Raw genomic sequence first — 22,485 nt, forward strand, 5'->3', positions numbered from 1 at the left:
CGGTATGTTAGTACAGTAAAGGACCGCCGAAAGTGCATCGGCGTCCTTCCTCCCAGCCGGCCGGCCGCCAACGAACAAGGCAGACCCCGCAAGCAGGTAGAACCCCAGGGCGTTCAAGACTAGGCTAATGTGGCCCTTCTTTTTGCGAATATATTGCTGGTGCAGATGGTGCGGCCCGGCCGAGTCCACTTACACAGAGCGCCCCTTGCGCAGGCGAATCCCTTTCGTCTAACTCTCTCCCTATTCTTTACATTAAATCATCACGTATTGAGACTAGGAGGCCGGCCAAGATGCGAAGGCTCTTCTGATGCTATTCCCACCAATCTGCTGGCGTCGACGCTTTCGATGCGAGAAGCTCTATAGCGATGCCCAGACGGAGGGAAGCTCCCACAGTATGACCCGTTTTGGCAGCGTGTAAACGGCGCTCTGCCTTGAATTCAGACACTTTGGCACCATTATCTGAACAGATCAGTCGCTGGTCATTGATTCGACAGGTTCCTTCAAACATTAGCCCGCACCAGCTAAGCACATTGGCCCCTTAGAGTGACCAACAGGGATCACAGAGCATCTCGTCAAGGTGGTACTAACACGGTATATTGTAGCTACTATTTGTATTCGAAACATAGCGAACCATACAAATACCAGCGTCATCAGAAACACCAGCAAAGGAGGGGCTTACTGGAACCCCTCTTCTTGTGATATATCTAGATGCCTTGCAGATTTGTAGAGCTCCCTTTTGGACCAGAGCGAGCGCCTGCTCAGACGACCACATGTGTCAGTCAAGGTCTCAGACTTGGTGTGAGGGAGAGCGGCCTCTAGGCTGGCCGGTCATGTCAAAGCTCGCCGGCGATGTCTTTTGTGCCATGCATGTTCTTTGCGTACTGTGTGCCATGGGAGACAATGACTTGCATCCGTCGTACTTGCACTACGGAGGTCATGACAATTTTTGGAAATTACAAAACGGCGGGATGGCCCGAACGGTCGGAAAGGGGCTGAATATAGGCAAAATACGTGCCTTCGCTAAGTTGCCAGATACAGCATCAGCCTATCTCCTAATCGAGCAGCAAGGACTATGGAATGTCATGCTATGAGTAACGTAAAGCTTCCTTTCGGGTCTCTGGAGACGATGCCGAATTGTTGTCTCGCATAGCAGCCATCAACTTAGAGCTCGCTAAGAGCTGTACTCTAGCATGCGGTTCGTGGAGACAGTGACTTTGCCACTTAGACGGTCAGATATTGTAGCTCTATGGGTCCATAACAAAACCCTCTGATGGTGCATGAAGTGTCTAAGTCACTACGGCCTTGAGGTATACCGTGAGGCGACATGAAAACTAACCTCTTCGATGGTCGATGTCTGCATAATCATGATATGCTTTCTTTGATTGTATGCATCCATACGACCCTCAAGGTAACAACACTTCAGATAGCATTGGCTCATGTGAAGAGGCTCTCGCACGGCAGGTTTACGCCTGGAAGAGATCATCTGAGTCGCCAAGAAGCACAGCTAAACCGGCTGTGAAGCTGTTCGTATTGCCACATGGAAATTGCGTCTATTCATTGCTTTTTTCTCTCTAGTGCACATGCAAAGCTCTACTAGTCGGCATCATCACGAAGGTTGAAGCTGCAGTGATTAGAAGAACAGCCTCCCTCGGTTACAAGTCTGAAGCGAAGGAGCTGTCTGGAGCTCACGAGATCGAGCACACCATCTTTTTATCTGGTGCAAAATACAAAGCGTGCCCTTACCGCCAGTATGAGGTCCTAGCTGTCCTCATGAACCACTGAGAAGTCGTGCGACTAGCCATCGTGTGCTTCCAACGATTGCGTGCAGTAGCTCCGTCCAGCCTACAGCCAGTCCCAGCACAGCGGCTCGGGGCGGGCAGCCTATCAGCGCGTGGCCGACCCAAACCTGCTCCGGATCCGGTTCGGGCGAATTTCCCCATCTCGGCCTGTTCTGGGTGTTCTGAGGAAGCTGCTTCTGTACGATGCCATGCTCCAAACTGTGATTTTGCTGGTTCAATTCTCACAGTTTCCCAAACGTCGGCCACAAATAGTAACAAGTCCGTGTGTCTGCAGACCTCGGCGTCGATCGTGGAGTGTAGTTCGCGGGGTTGAGGCGATTCACCTGTCAAAATCAGAAGCTCCGGACCGTCACATCCCGCAATTGCAACACTGCGCGGCCGGAGAAACCCACCGCCGGAGGACACATACGATGATAAGACAGCTGATCTTATTAACTTAAGAACGATAGTACGAATCCATAGTATCGATTCAGTCGATAAGTGGTCGCTTACGGTAGTTCTTGCTGGTGATGGCGATGTGCCCGATCCGTGGCACTGGATCGCTTCGAGCAGCAGTCGTGACCACGGACTATTGCCAGACCGAGTTGCTAGCTTGGGATAAACTGGGGAGTGTCGTCCGAATGCTCTCTTTCCAGCCAGGCGGATGTTATATCAAAATCGGACGGTAACCTGGTGGATGGATTAACATTATTTGTATTGTCTATGAGCTATCCCGCGCCGCCCAATTGCTGGGGGGAATGGCCGACTAAACCTGCAATTATCAAACAGCGAAAAGGAAAAGTCGGCTGAGCCGATTATCCGCAGTGTCTCGCAGAGTAAATCGAGCTCACGGAATTTCGTGGTCGTGCACAGGTGCCCCGTTCAATACCATCCATCCAAACCAAAGCCGTGTGCTCCATCGACCCCCTTCGTACATACATCTACCACCTTCTATGGTCTAATTGACCTTTCCAGTGCATGTTTGGCCTACATCCGTCATGTTAGACCCCGATAATCGATTTTCTTGTGTAGAACTCCTCCCAAATGTCAATTCCAAGATGCCAGTAGTACAAAAGCCGGCTGTAGGCTTCTGAATCGCAAGATGCAGAATTTCCTCCATGCCACGCCCCTCAGTTTTGTACAAAATATTGAGACAGACGTCTGCAATCGGTGTGGACATGTTTCCTCTCCTTTCGCGGACTCATCATAGACAGCGGTGGCATTATTCCACTCTGCTACGCCCAACCTGACATTGGGCTGCTTATGCCTTGCGAGATCGGGTGGTGACGCCATTGGTCTTAACACCGGTGGACTTTGCAGTACCATTGGTGGCCTTCTCGTGCTCGTGGATGAGGTTGTGAGGATCCGGAAGCGGAGCCTGGCTCATTCGTCGCAGACTCTTGCGTCCGCTGGGGGCCTTGCCATCCTTCTTGTAGGTCGCGAAGTAGAAGGCAATGAACAGCACCAAGTAAGAGCTGAGAATGATGATGCCGGCAAAAGCAGCGAACTCCTCTCCGGCGCACTTGCCGGCATTGGGGATCCAGGGCCAGTAGGTGGAAGTGAAGTATGTCCATGAGGCGAAGTAGACGAAGCCTGGATATGTTAGCTATCCTGAGTGAGAGATTAAGGGAAGCCGAAAGATAGAATACATACCAAGATCAATGACGAATTGAATGATCTGGAATCGAGTGACCCACTCTTTCCACCAGATACGAACACCACGAGCGCTCTGGAAGTAGTACCAGTACATCACGACGTGAACACCCAGGTTGAGCGTAATCGGGACCCAAGAGACAGCGGTTGATCCAATGAGCTGAGTGTAGCAAAGAAGAGCAGTGGCACCGTGGTGATAGCAGTGAAGGAAGGCTGCGGCGCATATTAGCCAATTAGCTTCAAGCACCGGAATTGAGAACACCTACTCAGGGGCTTCTTCTTCAGGAAGAGGAAGACAGTGTCCAGAAGCTCCAGATACTTGGTCAGATAGGTAAGCTATAGATAACGTTAGCTTGATGTCTTATAACGTGTTGAATCCGGTGACGTACGTAGTAGAGAACGACAAGGGGTTGCGTCCAGCCGCCCTCGGCATGACAAATGGCATGGAAGATACCGTGGCGAACGACAGTGGGTAGCAGCTCCTCGATGTAGAGGGCTAGCAGGATGGCGCTGACTGCGGTGAGGAGGAAGTTGTGGATCAGGAAGAGTGCCTTAAGCTTGAATGGCTCTCGGTTGCGCATCCACTCTCGACCGCCGAAGATGATCGTGTAGTAGCAAACAATGAAGATTCCCGTCTCCTTCAGTGTAGACATAGGTGTCTCACCAGGCTTGAATCTGAAGTCGGAGGCTGGGTAGCCAACGGTAGCAGTCCAAGCCTTGTCGAAGATGGGCCATAGGTGGATGCCGAAGGGCCGATCCAGGGTGGGGAGCGGGAGTTTCTCGTAGAACGTCGCCATGACTGATATATCGCCCTGATGCGCAAAGTTAGCACGAATCTCAATCTTACGATTGGAAAGATGGAAGTGCAGATTGGCACGTACAGTTGTGGTACCTCAACTTTATATCGAAAAGTCGCGTCAAGGAACGCGGACTTGGCGGGAAGCTCGCGCGGGTGATTAGGCGAAAGATAAAATAGCCGAGAAGGCAAGGAAACGAGGGATGAAGGAGTGACAAGAAAAGAGAAAAGACTCAACAGATGCGACGATCTGAAGAGCAGCAATTAGGATGCAGTAGACGAGAACAGGGAGGAGGTGAAGAAGAGGACGAAGGAAGTTTGGGGATGCGGACACGAAGGTTAAGAAGCCAGAGGAGCCGAAAGCCTTCCGTCAAAAGGGGAAATTTGGACCAGGACAGGGATTGTTGTCCCAAGACTTTTTACAGCCAATTTCAAATCCAGCATGTGATGCACGTGACCCGGCTGCCCGCGGCCGAACCGTGTTAGATTGCCGGTGCTGTAATTGGGCCCCTGAGCGTTGGGGTACCAGGGGCCTGAGAAGTTGCAGGAAGCCACATCTGGATAAGCTCATGAGGCGCATCGTTAGCACCGCAACCTTGGAAATCCAGCAAGTAGAAGCCGTGGAAACAGTGATGTAGTATCGTCGTAATCAGATCTCCATTCTGACGAGATAGGGTGCAGCGATCGCTTCGTACAGAGGTCGTACTCTGTAGAGCATCCATAGCGATCATTCAAACATTGATATCCCTCACTGATGGATCCCTACTGATGGACCGAGGCACACCCCTGGAATCGGGTGCTCACGATGCCGGCTGCCTCGGACCTTGACCAACATCGTACAGGCCGTGTCATCGGGGATGCCGGAAGGTGGTTTCGGTCGTTCAAGAACCCTCGTTGTCGCTCATATTGTTTTTGTACCATCTGGGGATGGTGCGAGATAGCAATCAGCTCGACCTGGGATTTGCTGCATCACAGAGCGCACGCCATTTAATGTGGACAGTGACTGCAGTTCTAGAGACCAAGCTTCGATCTCAAAACGTAAAATGCGAAGAGTAGTGTAAGAATCAAACATACGAGATGAGCTGTTGACCTCGGAGAATTTCCCAACGATAGAGTAGCCGGCCTGTTTTGTTGCGAGGAGAATGCGGATGAGGTTGGCATGGACGCTCTTTCCCAGTAAGCCGAGTTGATCCTTCTTCGACGTGGAGGCTTATATCATCCAGATCCCGTGTTCATCTCGCACGGGCTGTTGGCTGGTACAGCTTGTGAGTTTTCATGACCTTGTGGACATATAAGGTGGTTCACGAGCACTAAAGAGGTAAAATTATTGGACCAGTAGCATAGCATACCAGCAAAAGGGACTGAACGTGCATGCTTCAACCAGCGATATTTAAGCTACTTTCTAGAACAAATCAAACACATTAAGAAGGTTCTATAAGTTGAGTCGACTGTTGTTAAAGTCTAAAAAGACTCCAGAGTTGAGACTGTCACACTGGAGACTCAAATCCAACCGTCAATGCCCCTGCGCGGGAACAGGTAAGTGTACGCTTTCAGCGAGCACGCAAGCCTAAACCCATTACTCAAAGCCAATCGTATCGGCTCAGAGACAGGCCGTAAGTCAGATAATATTATGAACATGATGCATATGGCAATAGAAGCAGCAGTTTGTTGTAGATTTTGTAAGATACAGACTATCCCTCTAACAAGGGATGAGGTTAATCGCACGGTGGAAGCAGGCGACTGGGACAGTGCCCAGACTGTGCTGAACTGTGCTTGAAAATACCTCGCTCCAATTGGTGCACCCGGCCCAGTGGAGCTCCCAAAGGACCAAGGTAGTCAAAAATCATGCGATGACCTTCAGCGTTCCTCCTCCACCCGAATTTCCCAGCTTTCACGACCTCGATCCACGCTCACTTGCTCTCTTCCTCGACTCACGACACATCAATTGAGCCTCGATCGATCCCCAATGTCGGCCTCAATCCTCCGCGTCGCCGCCCGCGGCCCCGCCACCACCTTCTTCCGCGCCAACACCCTCCGCTCTGCCACCCAGCCGCTGACTGCCCGCGCAGCCGTTTTCGTGCCTGGTCTTCTGGCTGGCGTCCCTTCGGCCAAGAACAGCTTCAGCAGCACCGCCCGCGCTCGCTCCGAGCACGGCGAGGAGACCTTCGAGGAGTTCAGTGCTAGGTGAGGATACCCTGTGGCCTTTTGGAGCTCCCGGAGCTGGCCAATCGTGAGCATGGCGTGAGGGTTTTGGGGGAGATTGAAAGCTTCGGCATCAGGCCATTGCCCTTCTTCTCCTACGCCGGCGCCACCGCTCGCGACAACTCAAGAACTCAATTGCTAATATCAATTGCCATACAGGTACGAGAAGGAGTTCGATGGTGTTCAGGATGTTTTCGAGCTTCAGGTGAGTCCCACTTAAACGCGCACTCAAACCACCAGACCATCGGCTGACCCAGGTGGTCCTCAAACAGCGCAACCTCAACAACGCCTTTGCCTACGATCTCGTCCCATCTCCCTCCGTCCTCACTGCTGCGCTAAAAGCTGCCCGGAGGGTCAACGACTACCCTACTGCTGTGCGGATCTTCGAAGGTAAGGAGCCACCATGAGGCTGACTAGCTGCCGGGAAAATGCATCAATAAGAATAGGGAGCTGATCAGTGTTGCTGGATATAGGCATCAAGGCCAAGGTCGAGAACAAGGGCCAGTACCAGCAATATCTCGATGAACTAAAGCCTCTGCGGGAGGAGCTCGGCGTCCTGCTGAAGGAGGATCTCTACCCGGAGGAGGCGTCGTCTTAAATGCCATGCACGCCAGTGTCCTTGTAAGGACGGCGCTGCGGTCCAAGCTGTGGGCGGGCACTCTGTACGCGTTATCTAGACTTTTAAAAAGCAGCCGAGCCTTGGCCCAAGGAGGTAGATATCACGGGAGGATCTCGGGAAGTGGATAGTGTGTGTTGTGAATGTACGAGGTGTGAGAGCATAATTCAATCCGTGTTCAACTTGACCGAGACTCTGTCGCAGTGGCACATGATATGATTTCTGGTGTCATAAATATAGCCGAGACGGTATGACCACTATGTGCTCACGATTGTCGCATCATATCTCCCGGCAGTTCGCTCAGGCCCCCGGCTGGCTGCATACGAAGGCTTTGAACATTAGAGTGGTGTAGAAACACTTGACTGTAATCGTAAAATGAACAGTATTTTCAGTCTATCGGTATCTAGACAACATTATACACGAACAAACACAAGTCCTCGGCTCCTATGCTGGTCCATCAAAAAGTATACCGGTTCCTGACGCCTATAAAATCAGGCGATATGACAGACACCTTGTCTAAGCATGACAAACAGCTCAGTAGCATGCGTCACAGAATCACTCTCTCAGATGACTAAATCGACCGTTACCAGCTGGTTGGTTGAAGTAGGTCATGCCTGGCATCGGGCCGACAGGATCAAAATTGCCCGCCGGCGCCGGGCTCGTGCCCCGGCTTCCAGGTCCGGCGCCACGACCGTTCCTCGGGCTCATCATACCCAGCCGAGGGCTTCTGGGGACGCTAGCCTGGCGAGTCTCCCGGCGGCCGTTCCTCAATACTCGCAGCTCTTCCCGTATGCGCTCGAGTTCTGCCTCCCTGTGACGGCGGATCGCCTGCTCATCCTCCCACAACTGGCGGAAGCCTGAGCTCTCCACCTGGGCATTAATTTGATGGATCTTGATCAGGTTCTCAGACGCCTGTTGCTCAAGCTCTTTGACCCTAGAAGATAACTGCGAGTTTTCATTACCCAGGTCTGCCCCTTTATTCGAAGCCTCTTGATATGCTTCGCGCACATAATCCGTGTCTCTCTGTAGGCTTGCCAGTTTCTTTTCTAGAGACTGGACTTTCTTCTGCTCTGCTTTCAACTCGTCTTCAGCTCGTGCGAGTCTGGCGATTTCAGGCACGCTTGAATTCGCGAGTGCCGCTGTAGCCTCGGCCAACTTTGTCTCCAGTTCCTTCTTCTCCTCTTTGAGTTTCGCAACAGTCGCCTTGCTGTTCTCCACCTGCGTCTTCATGTGATTTGCGTCTGCTACGGCGGTGTCACGCTGAACCTCGAAGATGCCGCGATCACGAAGAGCTTCCATGTATTTGGGCTGCACCTTCTTGATTGTCCGTTGATAGCCATGGAGCTGAGTTGAAAGGCTCTTAAGTTCTTCACGAATCGCCTCTTCAACGCTTATCTTCTGCTTCAATCTGTACTCGAGGTCCGTAATCTGAAGTAAGGTTAGTATAATCGCAGCGGAAAGTTTCAAACTGTATCTGGAGGAGCAAACCTTTGCAGCGAGAAACTCGAGGCGCTCGATAGGTACCTCGGCGGTGCCTCCATTCAAGGTGACATGGTTGCCCAGAAGTTCTCTCAATACATCACTTATTTGGGACTTTGGCTCGATACTCTGTCGAAGGCTATCTGCCACCCTCACACGTTTCGGGGTACCTGTGCCGCTGCCAACATCGTCCTGAAACTTGATTAGCATTAGTCGGTGATGTAAGCTGAATAGCGCTCACCAATTGTCGCTTTCGGCTCGTGGACCGGTCCGAGTCGACATCAGGGGGGACGGGGGATCTTTGTGTTGCTCGAGCCTGAGCTTGCGAGCTCATATACACTTCAAACACCTCATCAGGGATTGTTTGCTGTTCATAGAAGACATCTGCGGTGGGATCCTTGATCATACTAATAAATATGTCAGCCACGGCGTGTGGCTCTGGATAGCCACGTTCAGGCTCAGCAATGAGATCTCGGGCTTGAACCACAGATACAACCAACGCATTCTTCCTCTCTAATGGATCCATCGACGAGGAGATGCGCAGGTCAATGTGCTCAACAGAGTGTGTTACCACAAGAGACAAGACCATTGGGCCCAGCTCATCGGAATCGCTGTTAGTCTGATATGCCGCCAGGAGACCGGATGAGCGTGCTGTCTGGTCAAACGCAAGCACAAGTCCAACACCTGCTGGAAGGTCTGTGGGAGATGTATTTGTGGGTGCAAGAATAATGCTCAACGACTCGTCCGGATTGGCTGCATGAGTTTCCAGCTTATCTAGGCGGCGATAATTGAAGTGTCTTGCCGAGAGAAGTGCCTCGAGAAATTCCGTAACACGACCAGGCCTTGCAAGAATAAGGACCTGGTGACCCACATCCCGTAGCCCATCAAGAAGCTCATATACGAACAAGAATTTACTGTTCGTGTCACGCGCGTACTTCATCATGTCTTCTGCAGTCGATAGGGGTATGTCCTCTTGGGAAGCGGGAAGGTCGCAAAGATCGTACAGTCGCCGAAGCATGTCGTCTACCTTCAGAACCAGAGATTCGTCTGGAACTCTATAGACGTCCTCGGAGAAAATTTGTGTGAACTCTTCCATGACTGGCTCGTTCTGAGCAAGTATTGACAGATAGACATGACGCAAGTTTGCTGGGAGCGGCAGCGTAACAATCTGCTCGTTCCGTCCAGGTATGTCTGTTTCTCGAAGGATCTGCTCCGAGAATGCAGGAATCTCTTCGCTATCAGGAGATGAATCCGGTGAATCAATGAGCGGTAAGATGGCAGCCACAGCACCTTCTACTGTGTCTGTGGGGATAACCGAGTTACCGACGATCGGAAGCGAACTGGTTGGGAACAACTCTGCTTCAGCGTTTGTATTGAGTACGGACGGGGCTATCGTTGCTGGGATTGCATCTTGGTCAATCGGTTGCTCCACAAGACCTAGATCAGGACCATGGAAGTCCAAATTGAGACCCAGACCTGTTTGGAAGTCATTTGCTGGTAGCGGGGGCAAGTCTGTGTTGCCAGAAACAGAAGGATCAATTTGTGCCGACGAATCAACGAGCCCAGCGACTGGTAAGGCATCTGCGGTATGCCATCCCTCAGCTTCAGTTTCACGGAGTTCCTGTTGAGGATTGCTAGACGTGTGTTCGGGCTCAACACTAGGTAAAATGGCGGAAGGTGAAGTCATTGGTTGATCTACCGCACTGGCTTCTGCTTGCGCATTGCCCGGGTTGCTTTGGTCATTCTCTTCTGAGCCTCCCCGGCTAAGAGCCTCTGCTTGTATCTGTCGTAGTCTCTCTACTATGGACGTGGGTGTCCCTATGGTGTTTGAGCTTTCCATGTCGGTAGACTCATGCCTTGACGGCCGCTGGATTTCCTCTGGACGAGCACGTAAGCTCGTGTTGTTGATGACTGACCGCGGGCTCGCAGGAAACGAACGGCCCTCGTTGTCAATATCGCCTTGCTCGATGCTCTGGAAGATATGCTCGGACCCGTAGTAACCTGGACTAGGGCGACGTTGTGGCGACCAAGATTTATGCGCTCGTTTTCGTGTTGTCTCAGGGACAATCTGAGTATGCTCACTATTTCCCTCCGGAATCCAATGATCCTGAGTTTGCGCCTCGACGACAGACCTACTATCGGGGATGATCTGAGCAAACTGTTGGGAATTATCTGATGTCGTGCCACGGACGGTCCCCGTCGGGTCCTGAACGGACTGAGCACTCAGTTGACTTCCAGACTTCACAGCCGAGACAGCAATACCACTTGGAAGTGAGCTTTCGACTGGCGGATAATTGAGGACGAAATCAGGTTGGGTCAGAAACCTGGGGAAACTTTCACTTGTTTGATCTGATCGCTTCTGTTGTGAGGTGGTAGATGGAAATCTTGGTAACCCTTCGCGGAGAGCTTGCGACGAATATTGCTCTGCGAACCGCGTCGGTTCGTTGGTGCCGTGAGATTTTGGTTGACTAGTAATGGATGCCACAAAGCTATCTGGCTGTCGTGAAGGGATATCAGTTGATGTAGATCCACCTAGGTTCTCAGGGTTGAGGTCTGGCAGTTGTGCCGCGTTTGTTAAATGATGCCCCGTGCTGGAATACTTGGTTGGCGAGTTTGAGCCTCTCAAGGGTTGCTGAGTAGCGGAATCGCAGGAAAACAGTGAAGCTGAAAACCCTTGAGAATCTGCAATGGTCCGTTGACTAGTATTGGCGCGCGGCCTATCCCTCGAGGCGATTTCAAGGCTGTTGAGACCTTGCGAGGATGGTTCGTGGGAGAGTTGCGAGGATGAAATCGCAGTGTACTCTGCAGGATCAAAGTCTGGCTTTGACTTGAGCTCTACTATCAACCTGTTGCTCTCGCCCGGTTCACGAGATCTGTTTTGGGCAAGATCCCACGGATGTGGATCTTCTGACTCGTACGGAGACGAGCTCCTGTCTGACTCTACCACGGTTCGGAGCCGCTTCTTCTTTCTCCTAGCCTTGCTATCTGATGAAATAGAGAGCCTCCTCTTATGATTTGTGCTGGGAGCCTGTTCGCCCTTGCTAGAATGGGTATCGAAGCTGGACCCCTGAGAGGGTGGTTCAGTTTGAGCTCGCCGGTGCTTCTCCCTGTGCCAGTCCTCTACGGCGTCCTCGTTCGCGTCTTCTGCGGGAATCTTTAAAGAAGTTAGCCAAGGGCTACAAGCAGGCAGGGGAGGGTTTAGATCTGATCGAGACTGACCCAGCTTTGCTCGTACGGTTCTCCGGTGGTGGGATTGTCGGCCCAATCGATTTTATATAAGAGCTTTCCCTTGTCGTATTTCTCGTCGACGATGTCCTTGATCTGATACCAGACGTCGTCGGGATCCTCGGCGCGGCCGGGCTTCTTTCTCGAGAGCGGAGTCGACTTGCGCTGCCTTCTTCGTGGAACGGAGGAACTACGGGTTGCTTTGTTCATTGACACCACCTTATGACGGGGAGGTACTGCGACGGGTTACGATGCCACCGACACCCATTCCCTAGGTGTCGCAAGCAGCAAAACAACTTTGCGCGAGAAGCAATTTACCCCCCGCGGCGAAGAATTTGGGGGTTTGTCACCAGTCGAGCTGTGACCTGCCTCTGGCGATTGGTGGTATTGGTGTAGGTGTGTTGCGGGCCGAGAGGCTGGATTGCACAGGCAATAAATAATGGCTAGTGGCTCGCCGCCTTGCGAAACGGAAGGCAAGGCTTCACTATCTCGCTTATCGTTCAGGCAAGTTGGCCCTCACGTGTGCGTGGGAACTCCACTGTATTTAAGGGACCTTTAAGAGCCGCCGCCACTAGTCCGGCATGGCAGGCTACCACGGCTACCTACCGCTAACTTATAGCTTAGCTACAGGCTACAGCCCGCCAACTTACATGGCCGATTTAAGAGAACAAAGACTACTTTTTGCTTCCTAGCCAAAACCGGATATTTTCTCTTCTAATCTCAGACTTTGGTATCTGCTATTGTCAGCAACATACCTACAATATACACAAGTTGGCCAAGAGAGAGAATGAATGAGCGTAGCTTCGATTGCCTCTATCAGGCAGGGAATATCGGACACCGCTCCAGAGAGATAGAGAGGTGCCCCTTTATAAGGATCTCGTGGTCTTCTCGTGATCCTGGCTCATCTACCGGTAGTCTTCAGTATGGAAATGACTTGATCGTTTCTCAACGCTAGACTTGTGTCAAACAAATCCGCAACCTGTTAACGAAACCTTGTCAAATAATTGGTCGTCCTCCTCACTGTTGGTGTTTCATCATTACATATAAATCTGTAGTTGTTCACTTTGGAAGCACTTTTTGGTAAGCAGGTATACTTAATCCATCAATCATGGTTTAAATGGCAGGAGCCGCCCACAACCGTCAGCGACTCATTTTGGAGCCATGGAGTGTTGAGCAGGAAAGAAGAATAAGGTACCGGTAGTAGGGTTATTATAGTTTCCGCGATACCTTATTGTCCCTACCTACCAGTACCTAGGTAGTTACGGTAGGAAGGCACGGTGGACCGAGTCTCTATTGTGTCATTATCAGCCAGCTTCCGTTGCGGCTTCCTTCCAACATTGTTGATACCTACTACATAGTACCTCAGGTGCCCGGACCCCCACCACATGCACCTGTAGCTCAGCATTTGCATAGGCAGGTAGTCAGCCTTTAGCAGCCCCGTGAACAACATTAAGATATCTACCTTACCTCGGTAGATACTCCATACCTTACCTAAGTATGTAGTACCTACCTAGTAGTAGTATGTGGATTCACTGTAGGTATTTACAGCTACTTCAAGCTCCCCGTCACATCACTCACGTCTGCATCTTTTTCGGTGAGACGCACCAATCTTCTGCTTTGTACCTTTCCCAGCAGATATCCGTGCCTTTCTCTGTTCCAAAGTCCGCAAGTGCAAGATGAGACAAATCCCCCCCTAACAGAGTTTGTAATCGATGCCGGCGCATGGCGCGTCAACCTCGCGAAACCTTTGACAAGACAAGACTACTGAGCACAAACAGTCGCGGCTTCGCCGTGATGAACTCCCAAACCACATCTGTCACCATTCCCATCGATGGCAGCCGGACGCAAACAGGAAAAAGCAATGTAAGCCATTTTCATCTCAATTCCAAATTCACTTTCTACACAATCAAAGCCCCCTTTTACCTGTCTGATTGTATTCCGAGCGGTGAGATGCTTCGATGCCGTGTGGCGGCAGGTGTTTGTCTTCAGCGGGTTGTTTGTTAGAGGGGCAGCGCTTGTGGGGCCTGGACCTGGACTGCAAGGCTGAAAGCGCGTGGGTCTCTGGTCACTACACTAGACCTCCCCATCCTCACGATCCCCAACTTTCCACTGCCTCACCGAGCTCGGCACCTCTCATGGTCGCAGCACACAGCTGACAGTTTCTCTTCCAAAGGCACATGCCACTGTCAAATCTGCACCACACGTCATCATTCTCCTAGAATCCTCAGCGTCAGGTGCAGCGGCAAGGGGAGAGGAGGACTCAAGTTTGCCGTAGGTCTTTTCCACATGCAGATAATGACGACAATTTTGCTGACTATATGGATAGCATTTTCGACACGAGTCCTCCATCAATCGAGAAGACTAGCAGCCCCGCGATCACGGCTACCAACAATATTCCTGAATCGACGCATCAAAAGGCTAAATGGTACGCGATGGTGCGCCCGTTTGTAAGGTACATGGGCTGATCTTCTTAGGGATCCTTTTCGCAGATATTGGTCAGATGCACATTCTTTTCCTGACTATGGGTATGGCTATACCACGCAACTTTGAAACAAAGTCATATGCTGATGCTCAGAGTTTAGGAGCCCACAACTGGGAGAAGGCATCATGATCGGCAGAATCAAGAACTTGGGCGTGAGTGTATTCTGCTGAAGATCGATAAGCACTGGCTGACCGGCCATGATAGAAGACTTTCGGTTTCGCTCCCCTGGACAGGTTGAATGGCAGCAAAGCCGCGGACTCAACGCCGCTCCAAGACGGCACTCCGAAGCGTTCGCAAGAGTCGCAAATCAGCCTGCCTCAGCCTAAGCGAGCGAAAGCTACACACCATACATCCCCGGCACGGTCGATTGGTGGTGATAGTGATGTGGTTGAAGTAACTTCAAAGGATATGCCGAGTCCGGCGAGAGATTTCAGAGGGAGTATGAGTACTCAGTCAAATGGAGAGAGGATAGATGATCGAGATATTCCGGAATATCGACAAACAGAAGCACATGCTGGTTTCAACCGCCCGCGTAAGCGGCGGTATAGGGAGCCAAAGGCACAGGGAGGGTCGCATGAGCCACCCCCCACAGAATCTCGAACTTCAAGAGTTGGCTTGCTCAAGACCAGGAAGAACGAAATCATGTCTGATCCTATCGAGGACGCCGTTGACTTGGTTCAAAAGCCACCATCCAGACATGCCCGTCGCGAAGCAACACCAAAAGCGGCGCAATCGTACACGAACTCAACATTTGCATTGAACTCTAGTGATGAGGACGATGAGATAGCCGAGGCTCCCCCCAAAAGTTTGTCAGGGTCATCTGCCGGACACAGGAACACCTCTCAGAGACAAGTGCGATCACAGGGCAAACATTCAGCAAATTCCAGCGACGACGAGTTGCAAGCTGTAGACCAACAGCCTCCCTCTAAACGGCACAAGGGTGCCGCCTTCTCATCAAGCCTTTCTACCCGGGGCAATATTGCCCGCACGCAATATTCGCCGCAGGCCCCACCAGATGGCTTTGGTGATGGCTTAGTCGTAAAGAGGGCTCTAAGTCAACCGAAGTTCTTATACCCATCATCAGCAGGTGCCAAAGAGCCTACATATAGCACATATTGTCTGTTGAATAACGACAAATCATCGCCGGCCAGCTTGAAAGCTATCGATCCGCGCGGCGATGATGTGGCTGGACTCGAGTGGCTAAGACTATCCTTGAAGACAGCAACGACTATTTGGTATAGCCCGGGATCTCCCATCATCAAGATGTCACGAGCTACCACTATCAGGCCAGAGGCCACTACTGGGGCCTTGCTGATGATCGAATTCGGCGACGCCAAGGATGCAACCACCTTCGTGAAATGGAGTCGAGCGAACGGTCCCCAACATCTGCATCACAGTGAGATACAAGGGTAAGTTCTTACTTCAGCGAAATGCAATATCTTATCACTCACATCATTATAGCTCAAAATTGCAGACAACTTTCGAGAAGCAAACGATGGAAATTTCTAACCACATTTCCAAGCAGCCAGACGGAGACATCCATATGAGCGCGGATGACTTAAAGCTTTTAGAACGGAAGAAAATTACGAAACAAGAACCGGTTCCAACAGCAGAGTCGCGGAGAACACTTCGAAGTCGGATGCAAGCGCCAGAATCAGGGGCGTCCTATTTAAGGCCTGTCACTAGCGATTTGTTCTATGAAACACCATCTCGTCTGCGGCCGAGCACACGGTCCTCACAGCGCCTGCCCAAAGAGCCCTCGCCGAAGCCTGAACTCTGGACTGAGCAACACCCTAACTGGGCAGCCGAGTGGAAAGTTCCCTTAATATACCAACGAACCACTGTCGACAGGGAGGACATTATCAGGCTAGATGAGGGCCAATTCATGAACGACAGCCTGATCTCCTTCTACCTGAAATACCTCCACCATCAGTTGGAGCTCAAGGACAAACGTGCCGCCGATAAGATCTATATCTTCAACTCATTCTTCTACGAGAAGTTGAAACCGAAAGGTCGCAATATCAACTATGATGGTGTGAAAAATTGGACCGCCAAGGTCGATTTGTTCTCGTTCGACTACATTATCGTACCCGTCAATGAATCTTCGCATTGGTGGGTGACTGTCATCTGCAACCCCGGAGAATTACTCCCCTCGCGCCAAGCCGTGAAGGTGACTGATCCGGATTTAATAGCGCTTGACGCCAGGGAGACGGGTCATCCAGAGACAGGTAACATTGAAGTGTCAAGGAAATCGCCGTCATCTGTTTCTCCTCTCACTCACGAAATCAGCCATGTCACTATTGATAGTTCTGATGACAAAGACAATGCAACCAACGATGAGGACATAATGGTAACGGAGCAGAGTAAGAAACATACAGATCCTCGTGAGCCAATGGCAGACACTAGTACGCCTCGCCCAAGCAGCAGCAAATCGTCGAAGAGTGGAAAGAAGCGCGCCCCGCCGCCGCCTAGAAAGTACAATCCTCGAGACCCGAGGATCATTACGCTTGACTCGCTTGGAAGTTCTCATTCGGCTGTCGTCAGAAGCTTGAAAGAGTACCTCGTGGCTGAGGCAGAAGAGAAAAAGGGGGAGAAGATGGAGAACCCCGGGCCTTTAGGCACGACCGTCAAAGATATTCCTATGCAGGATAATTTCACCGATTGTGGTGTCTACCTCCTGGGTTATATTAGAGAATTCATGAAGGATCCGGACAAGTTTGTTAGCGACATTCTTCAAAAGGAAGACCGAGCATGGCAGTTGAACTCTTCGGAGTTGCGGAATGATTTGCGGGAGCTCATCCTGAGTCTACAGAAGGAATATCAGTCTCAGGAACAAGAAAGGCGAAGGGCAAGGGCTCAACAGAAGCGCTCCAAGGAACGATCTAAGGAGCAGTCCGAGCCACGAAGTTCCGAGAAACCCAAGGAGAAAACCCCTACACCTCAGACACCAAACAACCCTTCTCCAACCCCTGCACCAAACACAGCCTCTAAAGCGGTTTCACGTCATGACTCTCCTGAAGAGCCTGGCGAAGCTAGTGGAAGGCTATCAAAGGAGGCGACTCACGACTTTAGCACTTCGCTCGCGGAACAGCCATCTGGTCTAAACGTTCATGTAAAGCCAGCTGAGGACTGCCCTCGTAGTGAAGGCGACAAGGGCCACTTGCCAAATAATGTCCCGACCCGCGTACTAGATGACTCTGATGATGTTGTTCGAGAGTCCATCGAATCTCCTGAAGAACTACCTTGCCAGGTTGCTTCGCCGCCTCACGCAATGTCCACATTCGCCGTCATTCGCGAGTCTTCTGAAAATAATTTTCTTCAGCCTTTGCCTTCAAGCTCAACTCCGCCTTCGACTACTAAAAAGCCTCGGTCAAAGGCACAACTCTCTCCCAGGAGGCTTCTTACGGACCGCAAAACGGGTACCTCAAGCCCCTATTTCCCAACATCACAATTCGGCGCCAATGGCAAGGTGACGAAATCGAGGCTCATTCCAGATGACGATAAAGGTCATAAGAAGGAGACTATTGATCTCACAACGTGAAGTCCCTCTCAAGGGGATGTGACTGGAGTTGTGGCGAGTCATGCATGTCTCTTTTACAGCGCGTTGCATTGTCTAGGCGTTGCGGCTATCCATGTATGGATGCATCTGCTTTGCTTGGGGTGTTTGGGCTCATAGCCTTGCGATAGTAGTGTGATCGTAGATTAATAGAAAATAAGCAATAGTGATCTCTGAGCTCCTGATGGATGCCAGTACGTAATTTCCTCACGACGGGTACGTGGTTGTAATTTGCAATCAGGTGACGCTGAACCATTGCCATGAAATCACCATTGAGTAAGTGGTTGTTTGATCTATTCTTCTAGTCATCCCGATTAGAGCATAATCATGAGCTCTCATCATCAGAAGCAGCATGCACACCGTTCGCCAGCGATTTGATGACTTTCGGGACTTCAAATACCATAGCCCCATTTCGGCCTCCTTGAATCCTTTTCCAACGCCCGAGACGATGCTCCTTTCCCAGCGCAATGACTACACAAAGTCCGTCCTTGCCTCTGTCACCTCTCTCGAACATGGATATGTCGTTGACGATCCCCTTAACAAAGGGCTCGGCTATTTTCTCCTCGTTCGTGCCATTGACACCATTGGCCTCATCTGAGTGGTCCAGCGAGGCGCCGAGGACCCCAACAGGCTCAATCTTTCGTTTGTCATCGCTGAGCTTCCATACTCTGACATGACCATCCCAACTGCCGCTAAGTATTACATCTGAATAGGGTATTGTACGTAGTGCTGTAATCCACCGCGGTTGAGGTGGTGGTATCACCTTGGGGTCAGGGTTCTTTTCCCCTGAGGCTTCTTCTAGTGACAGCGCTGGCTCTATGCCGTGAGCTCTCGGTAGAACAAAAAGGGGCTTCTTTTTCTGAAGACTCCATAGGGCTATTGAACCGTTGTCACTGCCTGTAACGAAAAGATCGTCGTCGATCATGGCTACACGGTCCATACTACCTTCGTTCGCCATTGACTTTGGATCGATTCCTGGACGGGGTTTCTTGTCCACTGCACCTCCTCGGAAGACTAACTGTGTCTCCTCAACGACTTTCCAGAGTCGGGCTGTGCGATCTCGTGCGCCGACGCTCACGCATCTCTCCTGTGCTAGTGCGTCTATGTCCACCACGTCGTCTTGGTGGCCGAAAAGGGTCTCCACATAGGCCAGCTCGTCTAAGCTCCAGACTTTGACCGTTCTATCTTTGGAACATGAATACATCTGATTTGTTCCTCTTCGAAATGCTAATCCTGTGACCGAGTCTCGGTGGTGTGAGAAGGCGCGTAGAGGCTTCAGAGTTTCTGCGTCATGGACGACGATTCTCCTATCTGCGCCGGCTGTAACAACGTATTTTCCGTCCTGAGATGCTGCCACCTTCAGAATTGCGCCGGTATGCCCTTGGTAATTCTTGTCTCTTGATTTTCTGGTATCCCCCCGACTGGATGCGACTCGTTCCGGTTTCCGTTTGGGGGGAGCCGGTGGCTTCTTCGGCTTCTTCTTCGTTGTTTGCGGCCATTGGTGTTCGGGGAGGTCTTGTAGTTTCCACTTGACAAGGAACATGTCCTTGGAAGTGGTGTAAGCATATGGGGCGCAGGTTGCTATCGAGGTAACGTTTTCGGTATTCCACCTGAAGAGTGTATGTGAAGCTTGCGAGAAGGAGAGCTCCGAGACCAATTTGCGGTAGACTTTGCCTTTGGCCTCGGCCACATCCTCTTGTAGTCGTTCGGCGAGAAGGTCCCTGTCAATTTCTTCTGCATCGAACCCGTACTCATCCACCTCTTGCCTGACATTGTCGAGGTACCTCTCTGCCAATCTTAATCTTCGCTCGGCTGCGGTCTCCCCTTCAGCTTCCGAGGCTTCTGATTCCTCATCCCCCAAGTCGTGGCCGGGAAGGTCGTCTGAGACATCGTCATCCGACTCGCTGCCTGATATAGACTCGTCACGCTCGACCCTCCTCTTTGCCGCGGGGTTGACTTTCGTAGGGGGCTTCCCCGAGTCTTTCGAGGCTGCAATTCGCTTTTTTGGAGCTTCTGCAGTGTCGGGCCGCTTGCGCTTCTTTTGGACCTTTGGGGCCGTGAAGAAGGACGACATGGCGGGCGACGGCGAGCTTGTCGACGGGTGCTCAACTCACCAAGCAAAAAGTCACCAAGCAAAAAGTCGGGCCTAGAGATTTTTTAGATGGAGGGACCAGAGGGACCAAAAAAAAAGTTGTCGGCCAAAGTTGGCGGCAGGCTCCGATTCGCTCAGCGGAAAAACAGCGGAGCGAGACAAGTGATGCAGGCGGGTCCCGCCTACCCTACCGTTACCTACTTGGCTGGGCGGCAGGCTGTAGCTGAATGCGCGTCTAGTGCCTGGCTACTGCTGCCAAAGGGAAGCTCCAGGCGGACAGACCAGCAACGAAGCTTCAAACGCAGTACCTGACAACAACTTCCGCCATCCACAACACCAAACAGCACGATGTGAGCGCACCTTCTCAAGCAGCTAGCTGGAGCGATTGGGATATTGACTTGATATTTCTAGGGAAGTTTTACTAGGTATCACCGGCAAGGACTTCACCTTGATCGCTGCCTCCAAGGCTGCGATGCGAGGAGCTACGGTTCTGAAAGCCGCCGACGACAAGACCCGAAGCCTGAACAAGCACACTCTGCTGGCATTCTCCGGAGAGGCTGGAGATACAAGTACGGATTTTCTTGGGGAGCAGATTGGTGTCGGATGCTGACCAGCTGTGCAGTCCAGTTCACAGAATACATCCAGGCGAACGCGCAGCTCTACTCGATGCGGAACGAGGCGGACCTCTCACCATCAGCCCTGGCGCACTTCGTTCGAGGCGAGCTCGCATCAAGCCTAAGATCGCGCAAGCCGTACAATGTCAACCTGCTCCTGGGAGGAGTCGACCCCATCACACACAAGCCTAGCCTGTACTGGCTGGACTACCTTGCTTCGCTAGCACCGCTCCCATATGCCGCACACGGCTACGCACAGTATGTATTCTGTTCTATGAAGTCTTCTGCGTGGGAGGTGTGGTATGTGTGCTGACTCGGCTCTTCTTTCTCTCTAGATACTACTGCCTCTCCATCCTCGACAAGCATCACCACCCGGACATCACCCTCGGCCAGGGCATCAAGATCCTGACAATGTGCACGGACGAGCTCAAGAGACGGCTACCGATAGACTTCAAGGGAATGGTGGTCAAGGCGGTGACGAAGGATGGCATTGTGGACATTGAGTTTGACGACGACAAGGTGGTCAAGGCTGCTTAGGTTGTGATGGTGGTGCGATGAGGCTTTCAGTCCGCACAGGACTGTGTACTATACGTAGACAGGCATCAATGAATGGGAATTGGCGTCAATGTGCTAGATGCTAAATATCACCAACACAGCTGGGGTTTCTTGATTTCGAAGGGTATTTACTGTGATGCCGCTATTCTGCCTCCCACAAGGGAAAGCTGAGTAATCAGGAGAGACTTCACTTTCGCCATTTTGGAGAACGTCTCTCGTTCAGCTGGGGCACTTCCCGCGTAGGAAACTCGCAACCAGAGTGGCACCAGCCGGGGCTATTACGGTCAGTGGCCTCAGTAGCGAACATCAATCACAGCCGTGCGTCTAAATAGCGGCAACAGGCCAATCAGGGGGTGTCATTATCTTTCTCGTCACACTGGATGTAAGAGAACAGACTGTGGCTTGTTAGAGGAAGGGGAGGAAAACGCGGAGAGAGCCACAAGGCGCTCGAGGGATAGAGTACTGATATAAACGGGCATGTAACAAGACAGGTGGCGGTGAGCATAACAAGTATCCGCTGGTTGCTGCTGGTGGGCTACTAAGGTATGGTAAGCAGAGGCTGTTGAATTGCAGATGCAGTACGCCGTCACAAGTCCCGGTTGGTGAGAGGGAGGGTGGCTCACAAGGCTTGCAATGGCAGATCTGAAGCCGCCTGAGCGGTGAGCTGGCACACACCGTGAACCTAGGTAGGTGTCTCGTGTCTCATGTATGGGCTGGGGGGGTTCCACCTTCATGACATATCTGGGACATTTGGGGGGGCCACCTGGGGGACAGTCTCATGGCATCCGGATAGACAACGTGACGAACACATAAAGCACGGGTGCGGTAACAAGATAATTACGGAGTAAGCTTGGGATTCGGGCAAGGCTGAAAGAGGCGAATTCCACTTAGAAGTTGAATAATCTGGAGTATCGGAAGAAGATGGAAAACTCTTCAGGGGAAACTCAGAGAAGAGGTGTTATTACGTATCTCTCTGATTCGGTTACCTAGGGAGGTAGATTGTTACACGACCTTATCTCGAGGCTGCTGGGTATTTCCCATCACCTAGACAGACTCCTCCATGTACTTGAGGATGTATGTACTGTACCTTGGAAGTCCGGTACTGTATCCAGTGGCTTCCAGCGCAATCTGGTCTGTCATCTCATCTACGGAGAGTTCCCCGTCATGATCGGGGGAGATTTGGACGTAGAGAAATACAGGCGCCAGTCATAGCAGTGCCACAGTGACGAAAGTGTCTCGTTAACAAGGCCTGCATCGGTGGCGACAGTCCTCCAGTCCTTGTGGAAGGGCTGACCACTGAGAGGGCCGGGATTTCAGGGAGGTGACCCCTAGCAGGCCCCTACTGGGCTCCCACGCCTGCCTGGCCTGCCCGGGCCTGCCTGAAGCTGGCACACTAAACCTTACCTGGTTTGTGCTGGTTCCCTTTCCCGTACCTTA

General features: G+C 51.6%; 5 protein-coding genes across 5 annotated transcripts; 2 read left to right on the forward strand and 3 right to left on the reverse strand.

Moving 5' to 3' along the window:
* Nucleotides 1-3,039: 3,039 nt before the first annotated feature.
* On the reverse strand, nt 3,040-4,228 carry UCRPA7_5833 (putative fatty acid elongase protein; the record flags this gene model as incomplete). Its single annotated transcript, XM_007918377.1, has 4 exons — nt 3,040-3,371; nt 3,432-3,644; nt 3,698-3,767; nt 3,821-4,228. 4 exons carry the CDS (start codon nt 4,226-4,228, stop codon nt 3,040-3,042), a joined length of 1,023 nt encoding a protein of 340 aa, XP_007916568.1.
* A 1,965-nt stretch (nt 4,229-6,193) lies between these two features.
* UCRPA7_5834 (putative cytochrome c oxidase polypeptide vi protein) lies at nt 6,194-7,027 on the forward strand (the record flags this gene model as incomplete). The annotated part of the gene is made up of 4 exons (XM_007918378.1): nt 6,194-6,411; nt 6,589-6,634; nt 6,702-6,819; nt 6,903-7,027. 4 exons carry the CDS (start codon nt 6,194-6,196, stop codon nt 7,025-7,027), a joined length of 507 nt encoding a protein of 168 aa, XP_007916569.1.
* Nucleotides 7,028-7,600: 573 nt separating this feature from the next.
* On the reverse strand, nt 7,601-9,050 carry UCRPA7_5835 (putative hda1 complex protein; the record flags this gene model as incomplete). Its single annotated transcript, XM_007918379.1, has 4 exons — nt 7,601-8,473; nt 8,534-8,716; nt 8,766-8,931; nt 9,025-9,050. The coding sequence occupies 4 exons, from the start codon at nt 9,048-9,050 to the stop codon at nt 7,601-7,603; spliced, it is 1,248 nt and encodes a 415-aa protein (XP_007916570.1).
* A 9,062-nt stretch (nt 9,051-18,112) lies between these two features.
* On the reverse strand, nt 18,113-19,861 carry UCRPA7_5836 (putative ribosomal rna-processing protein 9 protein; the record flags this gene model as incomplete). Its single annotated transcript, XM_007918380.1, has 1 exon — nt 18,113-19,861. The coding sequence occupies one exon, from the start codon at nt 19,859-19,861 to the stop codon at nt 18,113-18,115; it is 1,749 nt and encodes a 582-aa protein (XP_007916571.1).
* A 183-nt stretch (nt 19,862-20,044) lies between these two features.
* Nucleotides 20,045-21,030, forward strand: UCRPA7_5837 (putative proteasome subunit beta type-2 protein; the record flags this gene model as incomplete). The annotated part of the gene is made up of 4 exons (XM_007918381.1): nt 20,045-20,112; nt 20,291-20,448; nt 20,502-20,751; nt 20,829-21,030. 4 exons carry the CDS (start codon nt 20,045-20,047, stop codon nt 21,028-21,030), a joined length of 678 nt encoding a protein of 225 aa, XP_007916572.1.
* Between the last annotated feature and the right edge of the window lie 1,455 nt (nt 21,031-22,485).

Source organism: Phaeoacremonium minimum, assembly GCF_000392275.1.
Source record: "Phaeoacremonium minimum UCRPA7 unplaced genomic scaffold PA7_03_scaffold_435, whole genome shotgun sequence".
In the NCBI taxonomy this organism is placed as follows: Eukaryota; Fungi; Ascomycota; class Sordariomycetes; order Togniniales; family Togniniaceae; genus Phaeoacremonium; species Phaeoacremonium minimum.